The sequence below is a fragment of the Malaclemys terrapin genome, chromosome 9 (assembly GCF_027887155.1).
Source record: "Malaclemys terrapin pileata isolate rMalTer1 chromosome 9, rMalTer1.hap1, whole genome shotgun sequence".
NCBI classification, from domain to species: domain Eukaryota; kingdom Metazoa; phylum Chordata; order Testudines; family Emydidae; genus Malaclemys; species Malaclemys terrapin.
The window spans coordinates 79,986,718-80,009,366 of record NC_071513.1 but is presented as its reverse complement, the minus strand read 5'-3'; the positions used below and the strand labels follow the sequence as shown (position 1 = coordinate 80,009,366).

The 22,649-nt window shown below is 37.0% G+C and overlaps 1 protein-coding gene across 16 annotated transcripts in view; it reads right to left on the bottom strand.

The window, feature by feature from the left end:
• Positions 1 to 22,649, bottom strand: part of MBNL1 (muscleblind like splicing regulator 1) — a 195,936-nt gene that overhangs the window by 148,066 nt on the left and 25,221 nt on the right. For 11 of the 16 annotated variants that reach the window (XM_054040206.1, XM_054040214.1, XM_054040205.1 and 8 more), the window contains exon 2: positions 4,416 to 5,359. The exons of 3 other annotated variants lie outside the window; for them this stretch is intronic. In XM_054040206.1, coding sequence (XP_053896181.1) covers positions 4,416 to 4,589 — 174 coding nt within the window. In that variant the 5' untranslated portion in view covers positions 4,590 to 5,359. Of the gene's footprint in view, positions 1 to 4,415; positions 5,360 to 5,390; positions 5,454 to 5,496; positions 5,739 to 22,649 lie in introns of those variants that run through there. 2 more of the 16 variants (XM_054040207.1, XM_054040213.1) reach the window with 2 other exon arrangements.

Sequence of the window (22,649 nt, the reverse complement as noted above, 5' to 3'; positions counted from 1 at the left end):
CAAACTCATTTTTGTCTAAACTGAAAAGGCACAACTCAGAGACGATTTTCCTTTATATAAATGTACAATTTCTTTAATATTTTTACTACTTGTAATGAATTACATTTTAATTTTGAAGCCAGAAACTCTTCTCCAGTATATTAAATGTAAGGCACGTGAGAGTGTGGCCAAAGTCTGAAACAGCACAGCAGAATGGTACTGCCATTTCATGGGGTCCCGATAGAAAATATTTGCTTTGCCTGTCTAATGTTCTAAATATAGAAAAGTACATAGGCTCTATCCACCTTGTACTCAAATACTCTTACAGACAGGCACTACAGGAATTCTGCAATACCTAGCGCACATCTCATCACACAAGCTAGAAAGCTACAAGGTTTTAAAATACTATGGTACTTGTCAGATAATTTTTTTAAATCATATGAATTAGAGATTTATTGCCAATTTACTAACAAGACTCCATAACTCTAATGTTCTGGCCTACTTCCAATATATAATTTGAGCTATTCAGATAATTGTTCATTACTAATTATTATTATTATTATTATATGCATTGATAAGGTGATTAATGATTCTATAGCTATTTAAAGGTTAATGGTTTTATAGTCAGCTTTTAGAGACACTGAGGTGTTAGTAAAGAGTAAGAATACTAAGTATATATGAAACTATTTAAATGTTTTAAATCTGGATATAAAGCATGTAGTTTACATTTTACTACATCTGTTTAAAAAGTCCACGGGACAAATAGGAATTGTGATTTTGGGGGGAAAAATCCAAAATAATCAGTACCTTTTTAGCCCAATAAACACACAAAAAATGCAGGTGTTTTGCTGCTAGTTGAGTTGGGCAGGGAATTCAGTAAAGAACTATATTTCATTTTCAAACTGCCAATGGGATTTTCATGCACTTGTCAGAATAATCTAATTTAACCACATCTCAACTATCTGCTTATAAAACATATACTAGCCAGATTACACTATATGTGAGTTTACTAATGCAGTTTGGTCTACTCTCTTAGGTGGTAATAATGGCCACGGAGCTACAGAACTGGTGCTGTATTCCATCTGACACCTGCAGAGACGTTCAGCACAAAGCTTTGACCAGGGCGCAGAATGAAGTTCAGGCCATAGCAAGCCTTTTGGGGTTAACAGATGTAAACATGTAAATAGGGCAATACCAAATGCATGGCCATTAAATAAGTGTCACGGACCACGAAATCAGGTCTCCCCCCTGCTGAAATCTGGTCTTTTTTGTGCTTTTACTACATACTATACAGATTTCACCAGAGCTTCTCAAACTGGGGTTCATGACCCAAAAGGTGATTATGGGGGGGACACAAGGTTATTGTAGGGGGAGCGTCACAGTATTGTCACCCTTACTTCTGCACTGCCTTCAGAGCTGGGTGGCCAGAGCGTGGTGGCTGCTGGCCAGGCACCCAGCTCTGAAGGCAGCACCCTGCCAGTACCAGCGCAGAAGTAAGGGTGGCAATACCATACCATTCCACTCTTACTTCTGCGCTGCTGCCTTCAGAGCTGGGCAGCTGGAGAGTAGCAGCTGCTGGCCGAGGGACCAGCTCTGAAGGCAGCAGCGCAGAAATAAGGGTGGCAATACCATACCATGCCATCCTTAATTCTGTGCTGCTGCTGGTGGCGGCTCTGCCTTCAGAACTGGACTCCCGGCCAGCAGTTGCTGCTCTCTGGTAGCCCAACTCTGAAGGCAGCGCCACTGCCAGCAGCAGCGCAGAAATAAGGGTGGCAATACCATGACCCTCATATGATAATCTTGCAACCTCCCGACAGTCCCTTTTGGGTCAGGACCCCTACAGTTACAACACTGTGAAATTTCAGATTTAAATATCTGAAATCATGAAATTTACCATTTTAAAAATCCTACGACAGTGAAATTGACCAAAATGGACCATGAATTTGGTAGGGCCCTACATATTAAATAGTATATTTTTCAATGGTAAAAGAATATTTGGAACAAATTCTGCCCCAGTTTACAACCCACTCAACTCTAATGACTCCACCTGGTCAACAAGAATGATCACCTCCACCTAGTATTTTGAAATGATAACACAGAGTCATATAATACTTAGTCCTTTTCACCCCTGGATCTCATGGCTCTTTACAAAGGAGATAATTATCTAATTTACAAAGAAAGGATAACTGAGGAGAAGAGACTTGCCCAAAGTAATATGAGTCAGTAACACAGCCTGGAATAGAATAGCTTCCTGATTTCTAGTGCTATGCCTTATCCCCCATAACACACTTCCTCTGGCCTGACTGCTGCCTTAAGCATGAACGTTTTAAGGTATTTCTCTAACCTGGAAATCACAGTTCTTTGGTGGCAATGCTGATTTATAATGGACTTGGCGGAAGCTTCCTATTGTAAACCATATTAAGGTTTTCAATGGTTTGTTTTTAATGAACGCTGGAGTCTCATTTTCAGTCTTTTTACATTTTTTCTGAACCTGCTGTATTTTAAACTTTCTTTTTTAAACTTAAGACTAGTGGAGCAACCCAGGAGTGGGGATGTGAAACTTTGCACAGTCAAATGAGTAGAAGCTAAGAAATTAAACTATATGTTGATGTTGTAGCTAGTTATGGTGTTTTAACAATAAATGAATTTCAATTCTTAAGTTCTTTTATATCGAGGCATTTTATTGAGTTCCATGAGCTAAACCTGAATATCAGATATCTAAGTTACAATATGAATATTTTTTAAAAATAATAAGAATAGAGCTTCACAACTCACCACAAGTGCAGAAAATGGAGCTGGCTCATCATGGTGGCAGGGACTAAGCCCATGCACAGAGCATATGCACTAGATCAAGCCTACCACATAGAGGAAGAAGTATGTTGTATCCACTGCTATCTAAATGCCACAAAGCTCTGACTAGAGCTGATTGGGAATTTTTGGTGAAATGTTTTTCATTGGGAAATGCCGATTTGCCCATGAAAAGTTTGGCTTTTGACAAGGGTCTATTCTGACAAATTTCTCAACTTGAAAACATTTTGGAAAAAAAGCTTAGAAATTGTCAAAATATTTTGTTCTGAAATTTTAGAAATGATAAAAATCCTGTTTGCCGCATCAAAATTACTTTTCATCTCAAAATTTAAGCTATATGAAAAATAAAACAGTTTTTACATTAAAAAGGGCCACAGTCAAAACAAAAGGTTTCAAATTTATTTATATGAAAATGCTTGATTGATCTGAACCACATTTTTTAGAATTTTTGGTTCACAGAAATTTTCAAGATTTTGACTTTTTGTTCCATTTTGGAACCAGAAAACTTGTTGAAATCTCGTAATTTTTGGTGGGATGGGAAAACCATTTGCTGCCCTGTTCTAGCTGTGATACTGATTTGGCTATACAATTGGCCTACTAAGGCCTTCTTGCTAAGGCAGAACATTCCCTCCTTCAGCCCATGACATTTCTGTCCACAGCAATGCCGGTATACTCAGGCTTTGCTCCCCTTCCTGGGATTTGGCTTTAAGGGCAGCAATATTATATTCTAGAGAAAACAAAGAGACATAATTTTTCTATCAGCCTCTGATTTATGACTCTGTGCAGTATTAAGTTACAGTCTGTGGGCAGGCTATTTAAAGTCTGGGATTATTTAATTAATAAAGAATGAAAAGAAGGAGCTGGAAATCTGTATGTTTCACAACGGACCCCTGAAACTAGAGATAGTTGAAAATACCAGTCCTATCCTTTACACAGTGTACCTAGCATATATTTTTTGGAAGTGGCAGTAAGTCTGTAACTTCGCTGTTATAGTTGTCCTTGCATGACTGGAGATACCTGGCTTTCAGTTAAGTTTTCCAAAGAATGCATCACTTCTTTCATTAAATAATTATATTTGTAAGAAGGAAGGAAAAAATCATGGAAGTCCAAAAAATGAAAAAAAAGATGCTTTCAGAAGTAGCCATGCTAATTTATGAAGGAAAATACTAATCTCAAATGCACTGCCTACTGTCCAGAGCCAGCAACAATCCACATGCAGTTACAAGACAACAACAAATCATCATTTAGAACACATGGTTTGCATTTCCAGTCTGTTTTACTTATTTATTTATTTAAAAGAATCTCTACTATGACTTTGCTATTTCTAAACAAAATATATGCTGCTTTTTACACCAGCTGCAGACCAATAACAATTTAGGGTTAAGGAACTAGTAACTGTAACCACACCAATTCCAGAGAGCCCGAACTCTGTTACAATTTTTCCCCGTTATTCTCCTCTCCCCCATCCCTTGAGAAAAACAAAACCAACAAATCAGCAATAAAAAAGCCATAAATCTCCATACTAGCACAGACAGCAATCCATATCTCCCAGACGCTATGGTTCTGCCGATTATAATTGCTTCATTCATTAACTATTTATCCTTGAAAATAATATAATATTTACTCACTTTCAATGAATCAAAGCAGGCGATTACTCGTCCATTTTCAACTTGGCAGCTTTTCGATGGATGTGCAAATTTACATTCCGTGTCTGGTCGTGAGCAAGTCCCTCTTTGGAACTCTCTACACACTTCCAGTGTTAGCCATTTTGTGTCCCGAATTGGTGTGACACTAACAGCCATGTTTAGATTTTTTACAGGTAGTTAAAATTTTCAGTGAAACAAACAAACAAACAGCCAAACTGATAGATTGGAAATGATGAAAATGTCACCTCCAAAATACTTTTTTCCCCACACCCTACTTTAAAAGTACATGTAAAATTGTGTTGTCACAATATCAAAGAAAAGGTTTCCAACTAGAAATTCACAGCATGAAACTGCTAATGGAAAGAGGTTTTGTACTTAAAAGAAATGCTAGGTTCATAAGTAAGATGAATGTTAAAAAGTGTGGCCTGAAACTAGCCTTGTGCTCTCAGTAACCCATTCCGAGTGCCAATTTGGAGCCCAAAATGCAAGCATGAAAACGTGGCAGACCCTTTGACACAGAATTTCCAAGCTGCTTTCAGTAAAGTTGTCTGAAAGGTAATCTCCAACACAGCTGAATTTGCAATTGGGTTTTGTGGTGCAATCGGTATTGATTAGTTTGGCATAGACAGATGCAGCAGTTTAGAGCAACACTCGAGAATTTTTTTTTCTCTCCTTGATTTTCTGGCAGAAGATATCTTACTTTTTCAGCAAACTTATTTTTATACTAAAGCAGCCTGGGGCAATGCCTGATACTTAGAGCTTTTCTCTTGATTGTAAGTAGAAATGGGGGTGTCTGGGCTAGAGGTGGAGGGTGGATGTGCTGTCGTCGCAGTCTAGCTGGCAGCAAGCAAGGCAAAAAGCAGAGACTGCTCTAGAAGCGGTTCCAAGCAGCAGAGACGTCAGGAAAGGCACTTCTTAGTACCAACCTGTAGAAAAAACAAATACGTTAAAATTTACCAAGCAGCATTCCACTGAGGTCCCACAGCATAACAGCCTTGCCATGTGCTCATAGACTACTATGCAGAATTATAGTCTGTCTGTCTCTTTCACACAAGATACTTACAGTGTAGCATATTGCAGCCAGCCATCGTAGATTTATTAAAAAAGGGGCCGTTTTCCCTTGTGAAGCAATGCATGATAGAGAGATAACCAATCACAGATAGTGTTGCAGCAATATTCTGGGCAGAAAGCCAATAGTGTGGGCTGTCTTATGAAAGGTCGCGCCTGTCAGACGTTCATTACTATGCTATAAGCACAGAAAATGTCCATCAGATGTGACTTATTCCACTGCAAGAGGACGAGCATGTGGGTTTTGAATTTACCCAACATGCAGTTAGTGGATTAAACCATGTTAGTTTTAAAACAGCCTCCAACACAAGCACAAGCGCCTGTAGAATCCCTATAGAAAAAAGCAAGCTTTCAAACTGCAGATTACTTTCAAGCTGCTTTCTCTCCAGTTCTGCCTTGAGCACAGCCAGCGTACCGTCTACTGTATCCGACACATGAATATAAAAGGAAAGGGGGAGTTCACAAATGGTACATTCTCCTGACCTAACCAATTCACTTCCTTCTAAACCATAAGTCCTGCCTCTCCACAGAAATCAGCACTTGTTTAATACTGTAAAACTATTCCATTCAGCCAGCAGACACTTTGTCAATATATCACCGGCAGGCTAGATATGAACAAAAGCACCTTTTATTCTGACCTTTCTCAAGGAAAAGCCCAGGTCATACAGGGAATATAAGAATTGCAGTGTTGTCAGGATGTCTGGCAAAACGTAAGTTAACCTCAGGGGAGAAAGTGATTCCATCACAGACACATTAAATATTAATCACAGAATTTGATTTAAGCAGCATGATGCACTTCAGAATGACACTCCTCTAAATAAAAGTGGTGGCGTGAGCTGATGCCTGCTGGTCTTAGCTTTACGTATATGCCTCTAACTCTGCACCTCTGAGCAACTTATATTCAAATGATATCTTTGTGGAAACAGCTAACTTTTCCTTATAACAGAAATGACATTCTTTGACAGAATAATTTGATGATTTTATTATTATTCTTCATAAAATCAAGACAACTGCAGCACGTCTTGCTATAGACAAAAACACATTAAAATTCATAAGTTTATTTCCTGATGTTTAACAGTTTCAAGCACAATCTTCATAGTTTAAATGAAATATATATTTATTTCCCAGGATTTAATTAGTGCTTCCTTTAAGACAAAAGCTTGTATTGAAGGCTATGAAATGCTTATTTATTCAAATGACCTCTGAGTTCTACTGGGAAAAGACCTATAGTTATTTACTATGAGTATCTTACTGTTTTAACAGACAGCTAGGCTTCCAGTGACATAAGACTACATTTGTTATTGTCTGAGTTTATTTTATGGACTGCCATAACATTAATAAAAAACTGCATATTGCAAGATATTACAAAAACATGTTACTGTTTGTATACAACTGCAAGCTTTCATATACTAATATGGTAACTCAGCAGTTTGGTTGTTCGTTTCTATTCTGCAGGTCAGTAAAAAGAGAAGTATTGAGGAAAAATTCAGTTTATCCATTTAACCTTATGTCCATGCTAAACAAGTTTTGCATTAGAAAACTAAACTTTGAAACTTTGAGAAATGGACATTAGGAGTTGCTCCTCGTCAGCAAATCCAAGATGGCAGATGATCTTTTGAGCATTCAAATAATTTATAAAGAGTCAGTCTCCGAAAAAGACACCTGGATGCTGAATATAAAAATAATTCAATTAATAAACGGAACCCTCTCCCTCTTCTCAAATTAGGAGATACAGAAACAGAGGAAGTTACAATGACCATGAAAAAACTAAGTTAAATATGGAAGACAAGTCCTGAAAACATCTTCAGAGAGCCTTCAACTGACATCCTCAGGAAATGAGTTCCTGACTGGGACCTAGCCCCTAGTCCTATTCAAACTGACAGTGAACAAGAACAACCCAGCTGATCTCAAATGACTTAATGGGACACAGGGCAAAAGAAGGTCCTGCAAATAACTCAATTCTAAATTATCTTCTTTTGCAGCATGAGCCCTAACACATCCTACACTTGTCCAATCTCTTTTAGGTGACAGAACGGCACACTTCTATGCTTCTAGTGCTACACCCCCATAAACAGCAGACTTTTCTCTTTCTACATTAGCATCATTAACAACATCAGCAGAAATGGAGCTCTAGAAACAGTGCTTGTCACTTTAGCATGGTTGCAAAGCAATAAGGAAGTGGGTGGTGGTGGGCTAGTTTGTTTTAAGCATACCAAAATAGACGGGGAATAAAACTGAATTGGAGACTAAAAGATATACCCCATAAATTCAATTGTAAATAGGGCTTGCTTTTCAGCGCATTCTTAACCAAGACGATATTTTGTACAAGCAACCAGAAATATGCAAACAATTTTGGACACAATTATCCGCAGACACAATTTTCATTTATGATATATCTACACTCAGCAGGCTTGCCATGTGTTGTAGACCAAATCCATCGAGGTAACTTTTCTGTGGGCAGCATTAAATATTCAGATGTCCAACCGAATTAAAATTCAGGGGCAAACAACCCTGGATGCAACCTTGTGCCAGCAATTATTTCCATTCAGACCTTGAGGGTGCAAAAAAAAGGCCAGGTTTTGATAATCGGGCCAATAACATATGTTGAGAGTATTCCCAATTTATCACAATTTTATGGTAGATGAATTTGGCCCTAATCAAGTTGACATGGTATTGCCTTATCAATTTGCATATCTATTGCCGACAACTGATTTGCCAATGTTTCATCGTGTTATGATAGTCTTGTATGGAAGAGCATAATATTTTATGGTGATATTTCATCAGAGGCATTTCAGTCTCAGTATTACATATGGGAGTAAAGCTAAAAATGCTTGAGCCAAAATGCTGTAGATCCAGTTGACAGGTGCCCCTCAAGTTATATTAAAGATGTGATATAGCCCCAACTATTAATTTTCCTGCTTTTGTCTATTTAACATAATACCCATAGTACAAACTATTTGTGCCTAAATACTGAGGTGTATTAGAACATCAGCTGATATACTATTTATGCCATACTATAAAGGGACTAAGGGCCATGTTTTCAAAACTACTTGCTTAAGTTGCCCCCCTTGAAACATGAGAGGACACATGCAAATCAGTAAGTGTGCAGGAAAATATGCATCTGTACATGAAAAATGGGCAACTGCTTATGCAAATGGCTATTTGCACAGGAAAGTACCGTTTTGCATGCACAAATAACGGAGTAATGATAATCTTGCAGCTAAAGCACGGGGCTGTGAGTTGGGAGATATGTGTTGGGAGATACTATTCCTGGTCTTGTAATGAACTTTTTGTGTGATCTTGGGAAAACCACTTATATTAATCTCTCTGGATGAAATCCTGGCCCGACTGAGTCAATGGTAAAACTCCCACTGATGTTCTTCATCTTACCATCTGTAAAATGAAAGTAGTAATACTTTCTCTCTCACAGAGGAATCATGAGACTTAATTCATTGATGTTTGTAAATCTTCTGAGTGAAGGTGTTATACAAATGTCAAATAGTACTGGTAGAAATGCACATTTTACTGGTACAATTACTTGTTTTACTTGTGGATAGAATTTAATGAATATTTTTGAAAATACAGCCCTCAGAGTCAGTCTTAAAAATAATCTGCAAAGCAAAAACAAAGAGCAAATTAAGGCCAAATTTATGTGCTGAATGTCTCCACTAAACAAGCGGGGGGATAGGGGGACGGTGCACAGTGCAAAAATATATTTACCAAACCTTCCAAGCTATTTTCCCCCTCCATGTGAAATTCTCTTGGTATTTTCTGGTTCAGTGAAGATATCCAAGAAGGCATCATTCTGTGAAATTTCAAATACCAAAGGACTGCATGGCTGCAATGAGACTTCACATATTTGTGATGACTCTTTCCAGGCTATCTCCACTTAATCAGGAAATACCACAGTAGCTTCAGGGAAGAAGAGTTAGACTTTTGTGGTGAAGCTCCTTAGAGGCCAGTTATTAGGGCATTCAGCACAAAAGGGTGTGCTTTCTCATTTTTGATGTGCACTTCACCTATAAATCTGAATTTTAATTGCCGGTCTGTAACAGTCATTACTTTTTGGCAATGTTGTTGTTGTTGTTTTTTGCTCATCAATTATTCGGAATTTAAATGAAAACCAAAGAAAAATATGAACACGCCAGCTTTAAAAAAGCAGATGCAAGCTAAAGAAATGCAATAAAGACAAATAAAAGATGTACTTCTCTGGAGAGGTTTAAATACATATGTGGAGAGAAAATATCATATCCTTGAAAAATCATTCCTCAAGTGAAACTGATCAGATTTAACTGCCTGTTGAACTGGGTCAATGCAAATGGTTATGAATAGCGTCACAAATCAAAACAAGTATTCAAATGGTAACTGAAAATGCTTAAAAGTTAAAGTTACACAGAAGAGGATCATGCAGTTATGATTTCCAGTTTGTGATTGAATGTGTTCAATTTCTATCACTTCTCATTACTGTTACAAAGAAGTGTCATACGACTGGATTAACGATATAGTATTTTTCAATTCTCATTATAATTTGTCAAAGGAATAAGGTATCTGAATACGAATGCCTTATTTATACTGAAAAATACTCCCTAGGGAGCCATTGTTTTGACTCTTCCTATAATTGGAGTAGCTGGACATTCCTGTTTTCTCCATTTGCAGTTACAGAAGCCTTATAGAAACAGATGTACAGGCCAGACACAATCAAAATGCCCAACACTAAAAAAGGGTTAGAGTAGTGAGTTACACTATTTTGGGCTAAAAGAAGCAAGAAAAGCTAATCTCACTGTCATGATAATTGTCAGCAAGAACAGAATTATGCAACATGAATCTATCTTCATGACAATGATTCTAGTAAGAATGGGAAATGGAGTAAAATTAATATATTATTTACATTGTTAATGTAATCTCACATCTTGCAGTTGCCAAATTAGTCCCAATTTAAATCAAGAAATATAAAAAACTGACCAAATTATAGCATTTTCAAAATATCACTGCCTAATGTAACGATTACCAATAAGATATCTAAACAATAAATGTGAAAGGAATGCAATAATTACATCATGGACCAAGTGAGAGATGTGATTATAGCAATGTCACAAGATTAAGTGAAAACAAAAAATTAGGCTAATTATCAAACTGGCCACAGATTTCAGAGCTGATAGAGCGAACAACATGCGTTTTCAGTGTGCTCTTTCACAGAACTTGAAGTTATTCTTGGTGCTCTTTCTAAGTCTGAAATTTTGAAGTAAACAAGTCTTGCTGGATGACCAGAGAGATACAACTCGCATACTCACAACATTGTCAGAAAAGTCAATACCAAAAGAATAACATCAGAACTTCTTAGAAAATAGACATATCTGATAGGCATTGATTGGTCTAGATTTGTAGAAATTTTAGTTCTCACTAGACCCACAAAGCATCAGGTCCTAGAAAAATTAAGAGGCACATTTCTCATTTTGGCATTACGGAAAATATTGTTATTGAGAACAGAACATAGTTTGCCAGTTCTGAATTCGAAGCTTTTCGGATGTAGTATGATTTCAAGTATATCGTTTTCAGCCCTTATCATCCACAAGGGAATGGGCTGGGAAAGAGAACAGTCAAGATTTATAAGAGAATTCATCAACAAAATGACCCCATATTAACTCTCCTGAGTTAGAAGACAACCTCCGCACTAAATTTATCAGGAGGAAGATTGCAGAATCAGGTTCCATACTTTAGTCAGTTTGAATTGTAAATATACAATTCAACATATGTTATATTAGAAACAATTTTAATGTAAAATAGTTTTTGTTTGGCACACAGGTATGATCCAATGCCTTTTGAAGTTAATGTAATTCAGTGGTTCTCAAAATTTCGCATTGGTGACCCCTTTCACAAAGCAAGCCTCTGAGTGCGATTCTCCCCCCCCCCTTATAAATTAAAAACACATTTTTTATATTTAACCACTATTATAAATGCTGGAGATGAAGTGGGGTTTGAGGTTGGAGTCTGACAGCTCGTGACCCCCCACAACACTCAGTTTGAGATCCCCTGATATAATCCTAGGATGCATCAGGTAAGGTATCCCCAGTAGAGACAGGGAAGTGTTAGTACCATTATACAAGACACAGGTGAGACCTCATCCGGAATAGTGTGCGCAATTCTTGTTTCCCCATGTTTAAAAAAGATGAATTCAAACTCGAACAGGTTCAGAGAAGGGCTACTAGAATGATCAGAGGAATGGAAAACCTACTTTATGAGAGGAGACTCAAAGAACTTGGCTTGTTTAGACTAATCAAACAAAGGCCAAGGAGAGATATGATTGCTCTCCATAAATACATCAGAAGGATAAATACCGGGCAGGGAGAGGAGTTATTAAAGTTATAAACCAATGTTGACACAAGAACAAATGGATATAAACTGGCCATCAAACACGTTTAGGCTTGAAATTAGATGAAGGTTTCTAATCACCAGAGGAATAAGGTTCTGGAACAGCTTTCCAAAGGGAGCAGTGGGGCAAGAAAATCTAACTACCTTCAAGCTGGGCTTGAAAATGTATGGAGGGGATGGTATAATGAGATTGCCTACAATGGGATGTGGCCCATTTGCAACTGGCTAGTGGCAAATATCCCTAACAGCTGGAGATGGGGAGACTTCTGAGGTGTCTGTCTGGTAGGTCATGCTGACATGCTCAGGGTCCAAATGATCACCATATTTGGGGTCGGGAAGGAATTTTTCCCCAGGTCAGATTGGCAGAGGCCCTGGAGGGTTTTCACCTTCCTCTGCAGTGTGGGGGATGGGTCACTTCCAGGTTTAAACTAGTATAAATGGTGGATTCTCTGTAACTTGAAGTCTTTAAATCATGATTTGAGGACTTCAGTAACTAAGCCAGAGGTTATGGGTCTATTACAGGAGTGGGTTGGCAAGGTTCAATGGCCTGCAGTGTGCAGGGTATCAGACTAGATTATCATGATGGTCCCTTATGACCTTAATGACTCTGAGTCTATGATGGAAAACCTCTCATTGATTTCAGAGGACTTTGTATCAGGCCAACGGATAATAAATGTTTCTAGTATTTTCACAACCTATGAGACCCTAGAAATCAAACCATTTTTACATGAGTGCCTAACTATGGATTTAGGTCCCTAATTTAAGGCACCCAAGTTTGAACGTATTGTTTTATTATTACTGTGAATTTACCTTGCACTGACAGTGACCTTACAAAGAATGGATAAATGTGAAACCAAGGGCAGCTTCAAACATTCTTTTTGAAACTCTACAACCCAAAAATTACTTGCTTGAATTCAGCCATGAACATTTTCTTTACAGTAAGTCTTAATCAGCAGCTTTCTAGGACTCAATCCCCAAAATTAAAGTTCACAATAAAAACGGGAACTCATTCTTAACTATAATTGCCATTCTGGCACTGTTGTACAATTCCTGTAGTCCGATTTATTCTAAATTTATACTATTTAATGTTAATTTATACAAGTTAATGTTATTTTCAACATGAAAAGTAATGCTGCACAAGCCCAAAATGTATTTTTTCTTTCAAACAGCAACTACAATCTTACTATACCAATAAATACGAAACTTCACAATAAAAATGAAAACCTAACTCTAAACAATTTTTTCATCCTATTGTACATATCTGAGCGTATTCTAAAATTTGGGATTTTGGACACACACATTCACATATAATATCATCTAATTTATAGTGCATACAACAGAGCATCAGATGAAATAGAAAAATAAAAATATGTACAACTGAACTAGAAGGGCATATATACTGACTTCTACTACACCCTTCCAACTTGTAAGATATATGGGCAGGTAACGGCATGCTGGAATGTGTTAGATTAGAGTCTATTTTTCTATTGATCTTACATACATATCAAACACAAATACACGATTTGGCTTCACTTAATATGTAAAAGGTGCATACGTATTGTCAACAAAACCATATCCATATTTCAATCCCTATAAATATGCACTTGATTTTGTAAATCATGTAGAATTTTGTATCAACTTGGCATAGTGGGATTTAAACCATGCTACAAGTAACATTTACAAAACAAATTAACAGACGGAGTTTTGTTGTTTTGTTTTTAATTACTACTGCATGCTGATAATTATTCTCAGAACTTCAACAACTAAAGCTTGTGTTTGGGAACTTTCTTATTTTTTTAATTTTTTTGTTTAAAAAAAATAGTTCCTTAAACTGGGTATTGAGCTCAGAGACATTACCAAAATCAGTCTCAAACTGTCAGATTGTATAATTTTGAAATTATTTACCCAATCTTATTAAAAATAATTGTATATTTTTTGTCCTCATGGGGACTAATGTATAAAACAAAAGAAGTTTTTAGACCACTCTATTTAAGCGATATGCTGTAACATAAAAAGGTAGATGGCTTTTCAAGAAGTAAAAATCCATTGACTATTCAAACTCTCACATGTCAAAAACATGTTTGATTAACCTCAAATGTACACTTAAAAGTTCTCCTTAAGCCAAACGATTTAGGATACATCATTACAAAACAAAGTTGGAAGACTTTTCAAATTCTCATCCAGGATATCTAAATTATCTTTTCTAATCAACCATCCATTTATACCAACAGATCCTCCTTTGGTTAGAGAGCACATATGAGAAATGTAGGCAAAAAGCTTTTTTTCAGAAAGTTGGAGCAGGGCATAAATTGGTATTTTAATAGATACTGTACAGTAGAACTTCAGAGTTATGAACACATCAGGAATGGAGGTTGTTTGTAACTCTGAACAAAACATTATAGTTGTTCTTTCAAAAGTTTACAACTGAACATTGACTTAATACACCCTTGAACTTATGCAGAAGAAAAATGCTGCTTTCCCTTTATTTTTTTAGTAGTTTACGTTTAAACATAGTACTGTACTTGGGGTTTTTTGTTTTTTGTCTCTGCTGCTGCCTGATTGTACACTTCTGGTTCCAAATGAGATGTGTGGTTGGCTGGTCAGCTCGTCACTCTGGCATTCATAACTTTGAGGTTCACTGTAAATAGATACTTATGGAATTATTACCATAGCCCTATAATATAAAGATTTTAAGATTCAAAAGATAAGATTATTCAAATGAATGGAGCTATTTATTTGCAAAAAATAAGAATCTGCCTTTAAAGTCTTGTCTGATCTGGACATTAATGATCCTTTCAATCTTTTCATAACAGTAAGGTTGCACACAAGTGTGCTGGTCCAGAATTTATCTTTTCCCACAGAATGCCATATTCTGATTGTCTGCACCACACTTGTGCTCCCAACCACAGAGGTGCATTTAACGGTGCAGTGATTTTTGTACACATTTAACCCCTGATTCTGCAAATACTTATGCATGTGAGTAACTTTATGCGCATGAGCAGTCCCATTGAGTTGGGACAATTCACATGAGTAACTTTACTCATCCATAAATGTGTGTTGTGTTGAGGCCTTAAGCCCCAGTTCTGCAAACATTTACATACATATATGACTTTACTCAGTCTGACTGAAGTCCATTAGATATATCATTTTGATCATACAGAATTCCAATCAGGTTTATTTTTAAGACCAATTTTGGTGGTAGGTAAGAACTTATTGGCAACATTATTTAAAAGCAAATTACCAAGATATAAAAATATAACAATTGTGTATAGAGAATTATGGAACATAACCAGTCAGCCCTTAAATGACATACAGTTATGCATCTGAATATGTCATATGAGGCAGACATATAAAAATAGCATTCCACTATAAATTCTTTAAAAAATTATATTAAAATAGCAAAACTTTCATTAAATAGTATTGGAGATCTAAGAAAAACCAAAGCATTTCCTTGGAACTGTTGGACATCCATCCAACTGCTTTGTCTAGCAATTACAGCACAGAGTCAAGCGACCTGAGTTTTAGTGCTTGTCTACACAGTACCCTGTGCACACCAGCTGTGATGTAAATTCTAATGTGCACTAGCATGCTGCACACTATCTGGCCCATGTGGACCCTGTGGTGCGCACTAAAATTTCTCTAAATTAGTCCGTTTCAAAGAACACTACATTAACATACAATAGGGAAGTTTTACTGTGTACCAGGAGGGTCCACACAGGCAGATTAGTGAGTTGGTGGGTATGGACTAAGGCACCATGTAAACAAGCCCTTAATCCCCAACCTTTGGCCTGATCCTGCACGATTATAGTTAATAGGAGCTTCCCTTATCACAGAATTAAACCAATACCCTAGCATCGGTCTAGAGGATGAAGTGCTGCTGGGGATGCTGTCATTTGGATGTTATGTAACACCAAGATTCTGACCCCCTATAATTATTTAAAATATTACTTTTCACAGGAGAAAATCTGCTAATATCTAAGTGCTCATCAACGAATATATAAATTTCATTTAGAACAACTTGTTCAAATGTCCCCACTTAGTTGAAACTGAATATGTTGCTCTCAACTCCCTTTCCTAAAAGGGCTGCCATGTAGCATCGTTTGCACAGAATGGCTTTGTTTCATCCCAGAATGGCTGCAATCCAGTAAGAGGCAAAATGATCCTGAGGTGATCACCCTGGGTTCCCACTGGATTATGCTATATAAATGTCAAAAATACTACTACTATTAGTACTTATTGCTAGTAGCATTTGCTCGAGCCAGCAAGCCTCGCCACATAGCTCTGCTAATGCACCTGGCAACACCCACACTTTTCCAGTGCCAATCAGCATATTCCAGTCTTGCAGAATTGTGCCAAGTTGTGTATGGCGATATTGTTATGAACTAGAGACTTGGATGAGACCACCAAAAACATTTATTTTTGATGTACAAGTAAGTTGGAATTTGAACCCGAGGTTCAATGGGCTACTTGTCTAGCCTACCTGAAACCTATACATCTTTTCCCTTCCTTTACATTTTGTAATGAGCCAAATTCAGGAATCTAATTACACAAATATGTACTACTTCCTCGTCTTCAAAATGTGGTACAGTTCACATGCTCTTCTGGTCCTCCCTGGTTGTGGCCTTCCAGGTCAGGACCAGAGGTCATCAAAACATTTTAGTACATAGCACATGATCAACGGTCCTGGCAAGAGTGATGATTCATCACAGGTTCTTATGTGGGCAGCTTTATTTTACATCTGCTTTGAAGGCAAAAGGAAAACGGGCCTGAATTTGGTTATTAACAAATACAATGTAACACATTCTGCTCACTCCCAAAATAAAAACAGAATCTTCAACAGTCCGGGCATTTAATTAAAGAATAAGGGGCAAATACTGTAGCAACTATATGATCCTGCCAAAATATAGCAAAGTTATTTGAAAACAGGAGAAACTAGTTGGCTGTTCAAACCGGTGCAAGCTGAATTTATGCTGCATTTATTGAACAAATCATTCAGACCAATTTCAAAGCTTTAGCATTTGCCAATGCTAACGCACTTATATTGAAACAAAACCCTAGTATTTGTAGAATATTAGGAATTGCCAAGGCTCAATTTGTCCAGTATCCTGTCTCCAACAGTGGCCAGCACCAGATGATTCAGAGCAAGATGCAAGCAACAGAACTATAGGCAGATGTGTTGTAATCTGCCCTCCATGAGGGTCTGATCCTAATCCCTAATATGTACCAGTATTTCAGCAGCTGTAGTTCATACTATAATATGTATGTACTGTAGTTCATAGTTCAAATTAAAAACTGAAATGAAATATTGACACTAGATTAACAGATTCTGAGGCCAGAGGTGACCATTGTGATCGAGTCTGACCTCCTGTATAGCATAGGCCATAGAATGTCCCCAAATTAATTTTACAAAAAAAAGAAGAACAGGAGTACTTGTGGCACCTTAGAGACTAACAAATTTATTAGAGCATAAGCTTTCGTGGACTACAGACTAACACGGCTGCTACTCTGAAATTAATTTTAGAGCATATCTTTTAGAATAACATCCTATCTTGATTTTAAAATTGTCAGTGATGGATAATCCACCATGACCCTTGTTAAATTGTTCCAATGATGAATGATTCTCACCCTTAAAAAATTTCATTTTATTTCCATTCTGAATATGTCTAATTTCAAAGTCCAACCATTGGGTTGTTATATCTTTCTCTGCTAGACGGACCAGCCCATTATTAATATTTGTTTCCCACGTAAATACTTATAGACTGTAACCAAGACTTATTGAAAATTGGCATTACCAGCCCAGCAAGCTCCTCTGCCAGCTCTTATAAAACTCTTGGATACTGTACTATTTACATTCTTTTTATACCCATTTGATGTACACCTCTACCCCGATATAACGCGACCCGATATAACACGAATTTGGATATAACACGGTAAAGCAGTGCTCTGGGGGGGCGGAGCTGCGCACTCCGGTGGATCAAAGCAAGTTCGATATAACGCGGTTTCACCTACAACACGGTAAGATTTTTTGGCTCCCGAGGACAGCATTATATTGAGGTAGAGGTGTATTTGTTTCAATTTTAAAAACTGCAAACATTTCAGTAGCTGGAACTTTTTACATAGGACACACTAAGTCAGTGCAAAACATTTTCAGTTTAATGTATGGACATATATATATAGCTGTATGACTCCCATTAACCTTAACAGGAGTCACACAGCTAAATGTTCTGAATGAAATTTACCCCAGCAGCTGTGGTAGGGTAGGATATGGGGATGAATGCATTTTAGTTCAAAACATCAACTTCTCTAAGTATGACAATGTCTGAAGTAGAATATCTTGTATATTACAATAACTATTGTACTTTCATTATCATATATTCTATTTTGTTAGTTGTACTAAATATACCCATCTGGCATATTAAAAATCCTATTTGTGGATTAATAAAAAATTACTGGGATTCTGAAATCAACATTTGTATAAGACTCTAAAGCCTAGATATGACTTTTTTGGTTTTTAAACTTCCTTTAGTTGATTCTTAGGTATACTGAGAGGCTACTGATATTTGAATACAGTCCTAAATATCAGTTTCCATTGGCTGAACAGAGTTCAGTCCAAACATAGGCATCATTATTATACAGTATGCTTAACTTTGAAAACAGCAGTAGTTTCACTGATTTCAGTTAAACATATGAATAAGTGCTTTCAGGATCAGGGTCTAAGAATTTTAGGGAGTCAGGATAAAGCTCCTAATTAGTCAACACTGATAAGGAACAAAAGAACTAAGAGATGGAACTGTTCTTTTTTGAGATGAAAAATCTATAGGACTCAATCCATCAGGACTCAGCCACTTTAGTTTGAAAAGGAAGAGATATGGCTAATTAATACGTTTATATTTATTATATAGCAATATAAAATGTATACATATAAAATTATTTGAGGAGCAAAACATCACTTTGTATTGGACCCACATCATTTGTGTATTACACAAAATCACCGCTAGGCTCATATCTGGAAGTTGGTCTATATTTAAGTTGCACTCCTTAATAAATCAAGCATGTACCAAAAGAAAGGGAAAGCACAGTGGAAGGCAAAGTCCAGTGCCAACACCTTCCCTCCCCACCCCCATGTCACTATTAAGCACACAAAATCTCTTGCTTGTGCCTTCCGGGTCTCTGCTAACAGCCATTTCCAGGTTATGGATCTGGATGGTTGTAACCAGCTGCACTGATCTATTTATGGTAGCAGTATGGCTGGGAGCCATCTGAACTATCTTCTGAGCTTCTCAGAGTATCGCTCAGATCAGAATATCCCGCTCAATCAGAAGTACTTCTCAGGCAAAACCAACAGGAACACCCCCCACTTTTTTCCCTACATCTTTGCATCCCTTGTAATTGAATACAACAGCATTGTTGTGTCACTTCTGCTTGTTTATTTCTCAGGACAAGTTATGTTTTGGAATTCATCATTTTGACACATAGCTGCGTTTGACCCTGGTAACAGTACTCACCAACAGTTTGCTTTAAAGCAGGATACCTGTACCCAAGACTCTCATGGTCTCAATAACACCAAGACATTGTTTCCAAACAGCCTGTCTTTTGACAGACATAAGCAAACTGTGTTCTCCCCCTCTCCACGGAGATACTCTGTAGGTAATCTTTTTTGTAGTCAACAACCAAGATACAATGCATGTCACCCTAATGTAACATAGATGTAGGCCCTTCCTGCAGAAGAAATGGTCCTTGCAGCTTCATATAAAATATGGTTTTACCACATTTCTTAGTGAAATGGGCCATCTAAAGTTATATTCATTAATGTAAACTTGCCATAGGATCACGCATAGAAATCAAATATATTTAAAGAACTTGAAAGAAATATCTAAAAACTAAAGGTTACATTACACAAATACTATTAAAGTATTATTTATTTATTAGAACTTTATTAATATTGTTAATGTTCTATGCCATTTGCAATCTAGTTCCTGGCTAGACTGATTTATTAAAATAATTGAAAAGATAGCATTTTAAAATGCTAATGCAGAAAAGCACTTAGGACCAGATTTTGGCATTGTTGCATTCAGCATTGCAATGGTGTCTAAATCCCCTGACAGTCAATGTGATTTAGGCTCCTATGTGCCCAAATCCCTTTAAAATAAGGGATTTAGGCTCCTAAATCAGTTAGTAATGCAATATTGAGCACAGCACCAGCTAAATACCTTTAAAAATCTGGGCCTTTAGCCCACTGAATGGGAATACTCACGTGCTTAAAGCTAAGCCTACATTTAAATGCTCTGGATCAGGGCCTCTTATAAGAGATTTATGTCTTGCTTAATTTTGAATAGATGGTGGGAAAGGGCATCTTAAGTATATAACATCTCTAACCTCTTTCTTCCAAGAAGCCATTGCAAAATGGTGTCACCTGCATTACTGTTCAATAGAGGATTCTCTGCTGAACAGATTGACAGAGTGTGGGTCCATGTTCTTTATAGCCATGTTCAAGCACCACAACTGGCCCTCAGACAAGCAAACATCAAATGATTCTCAACTAAACAATTTCAAAGTTTCCAGTATTGTCAATTAATGTTCTTAATATTTCACCCCATTTTTATAAAGGTCACATTGCGCCTTAGAAGAAATCTGCACTGAGTACAAAGTATTACCTGCACTCCCTATTGTCTAACTTGCTATATTTATCAAATTTTCCATAGTGTTTTCCCTATGGAAAAATGAAATTAGCTTTTATATTCGGTTGAAATTCTATTAAAAGATAACTTTTTTAGGAACGATAACTGTGGAAAATAGAGAAACTTAACAATACACTAAATTTATTCAGTATAAATCCAGTTGAACTTGCACTCTCTCAACTTTAAAAAACTGCTATTTGAAAAATGGAATTTTATGCAATCTTAAGCATGACACGGGAAAGTGGAGTATTCTTAAATACTATCTGAAAAGGTTGAACAAGAACAAAGCAGGTTTTAGTACATATCTTGACTGTGGAAGACTCAGAGACAGAATACTAAACAGCAAAAAAACAAAGTTAAAATATAGCAAAAGTATCTGCAACTCTGCATTAAACACTGATTCTGCCAGTGCTACAGTACTTACAAAACAAGAAAAGGGTCAGAGTCTTTAATTTTTGCCTTCACTAACTATTTAAAAAAAAACAAAGATCAGAAATAAGTCCTCTATTTCTTCTGGAAAAAAGAATAATGGTGCATTTATTTAAAAAAAAAGTTTTCTTATTACAGCGTGGTAGGCTATTTATAAAATATAGGAGTTTGATCCAACACCCAGAGGAGTCAATGTGAGTCTTTCCTTCAATGGAGATACAAACTAAGAATGTTCATTTTAGAACCAGCAAACGCTAATCTCTTCTTTGATTTGTCAGGTGTTTTTTATTTTTTTACCTATATCATATACTATCTTATTACTGTTACTGATTCACTGCCATTTATTTTTCATTGCACTATGAATGAAATCCTAAACTCAGCTTGAGTTTGGCTTGAGTAAGTGCTAAGGGTTGCAGGATTTTCCCTAAAAGGTTATGTATAAAAGAAGATTTTTTTTTAAAGCTAACTATACAAAAGAAAGAATTATGTGTAGACTTCCAAATACTTGAAAAATTTAGTTCATTGCAGCTTCATATATCCCTAGGCAAAACACTGCTTTTTACTTATTCTCATATGTAAATCATTCTGTGTTTATCACTGTGTTTGGACTTTTGTTCCCTGGAAACTGAATGGCATGGGTAAAGTGGTACCTTGCCTGAAATAGCCAGTGTAAGTTTCAGACTGTAAGTGCATGTCATCAGACAAATGCCAAGGCACTCATCAATGAAAATGAGTGGTGTAAACTTTCTGAATAGAACTTAAAGCAAAGAGGCCATTATACCCAAATTCATAAGCTGAATATTAAACAAAATGTTGGAATGGTAGCATATATTTTTAAGGTGAGCCCAGGCCTAATTACTGTTGCCTCGAGCTTGGCAATCTCCTTGGAAAACTTGACAAATCTGCCTGGTTCACCACGCTTCTGAAGCCTAAACAGCACTCTATGGTACCCCTGGGAAAAATGGAATTTAAAGACTGTAGAAGAATGTGATGCATCTAGACCCAATTAATAAAGCAAACTTCTTTTCTTTCTAAAGCAATTTATTCGGGTTTTAAAAGAAATGCATACTTTATTCTGAAACAGGCGTCACTGTATTGCCTCATAGCAAAGACAGTGCTACTGTTAATACGTTAAGCTAGAGTTATTTATAAATGGTGTTACTGAGCACTCATTTCTATATTCATATTCTTCCACCTCCATAAAGTAGTCCAGATTAAAAACAAAATCAACTTTAAGTATGGAGCACACACATATGTGTAAGAAAAGTGAAGCCTCTCTTAAAGTGAAGCCCCAGTTTAGGTTAATTTTAATATGCTAGTCAATTCTGAGAGAGTTTCTCAGTTTTCAATCTTTAGTTCACATCCTGGTTGAGAGAGTGGTTGGGAGATCAAAGCTCTGATGACACCACTGGCAGGAGATCATAACAACTGCAGGGTGACAGTCAGACTCCCAACTTCTCCTCTTATGACTCAGGGCTTGTCTTCACTACCCACCCGGATCGGCAGGTAGAAATCGATCTCTCAGGGATCGATTTATCGCGTCTCGATCCCCGAATCGACGCGCATACTCCACCAGCCCAGGTAGGAGTAAGCGCCGTCGACGGGGGAGCCGCAGCGGTCGATTTGCCGCCGTCCTCACAGCGGGGTAAGTTGGATCAGATACGTCGAATTC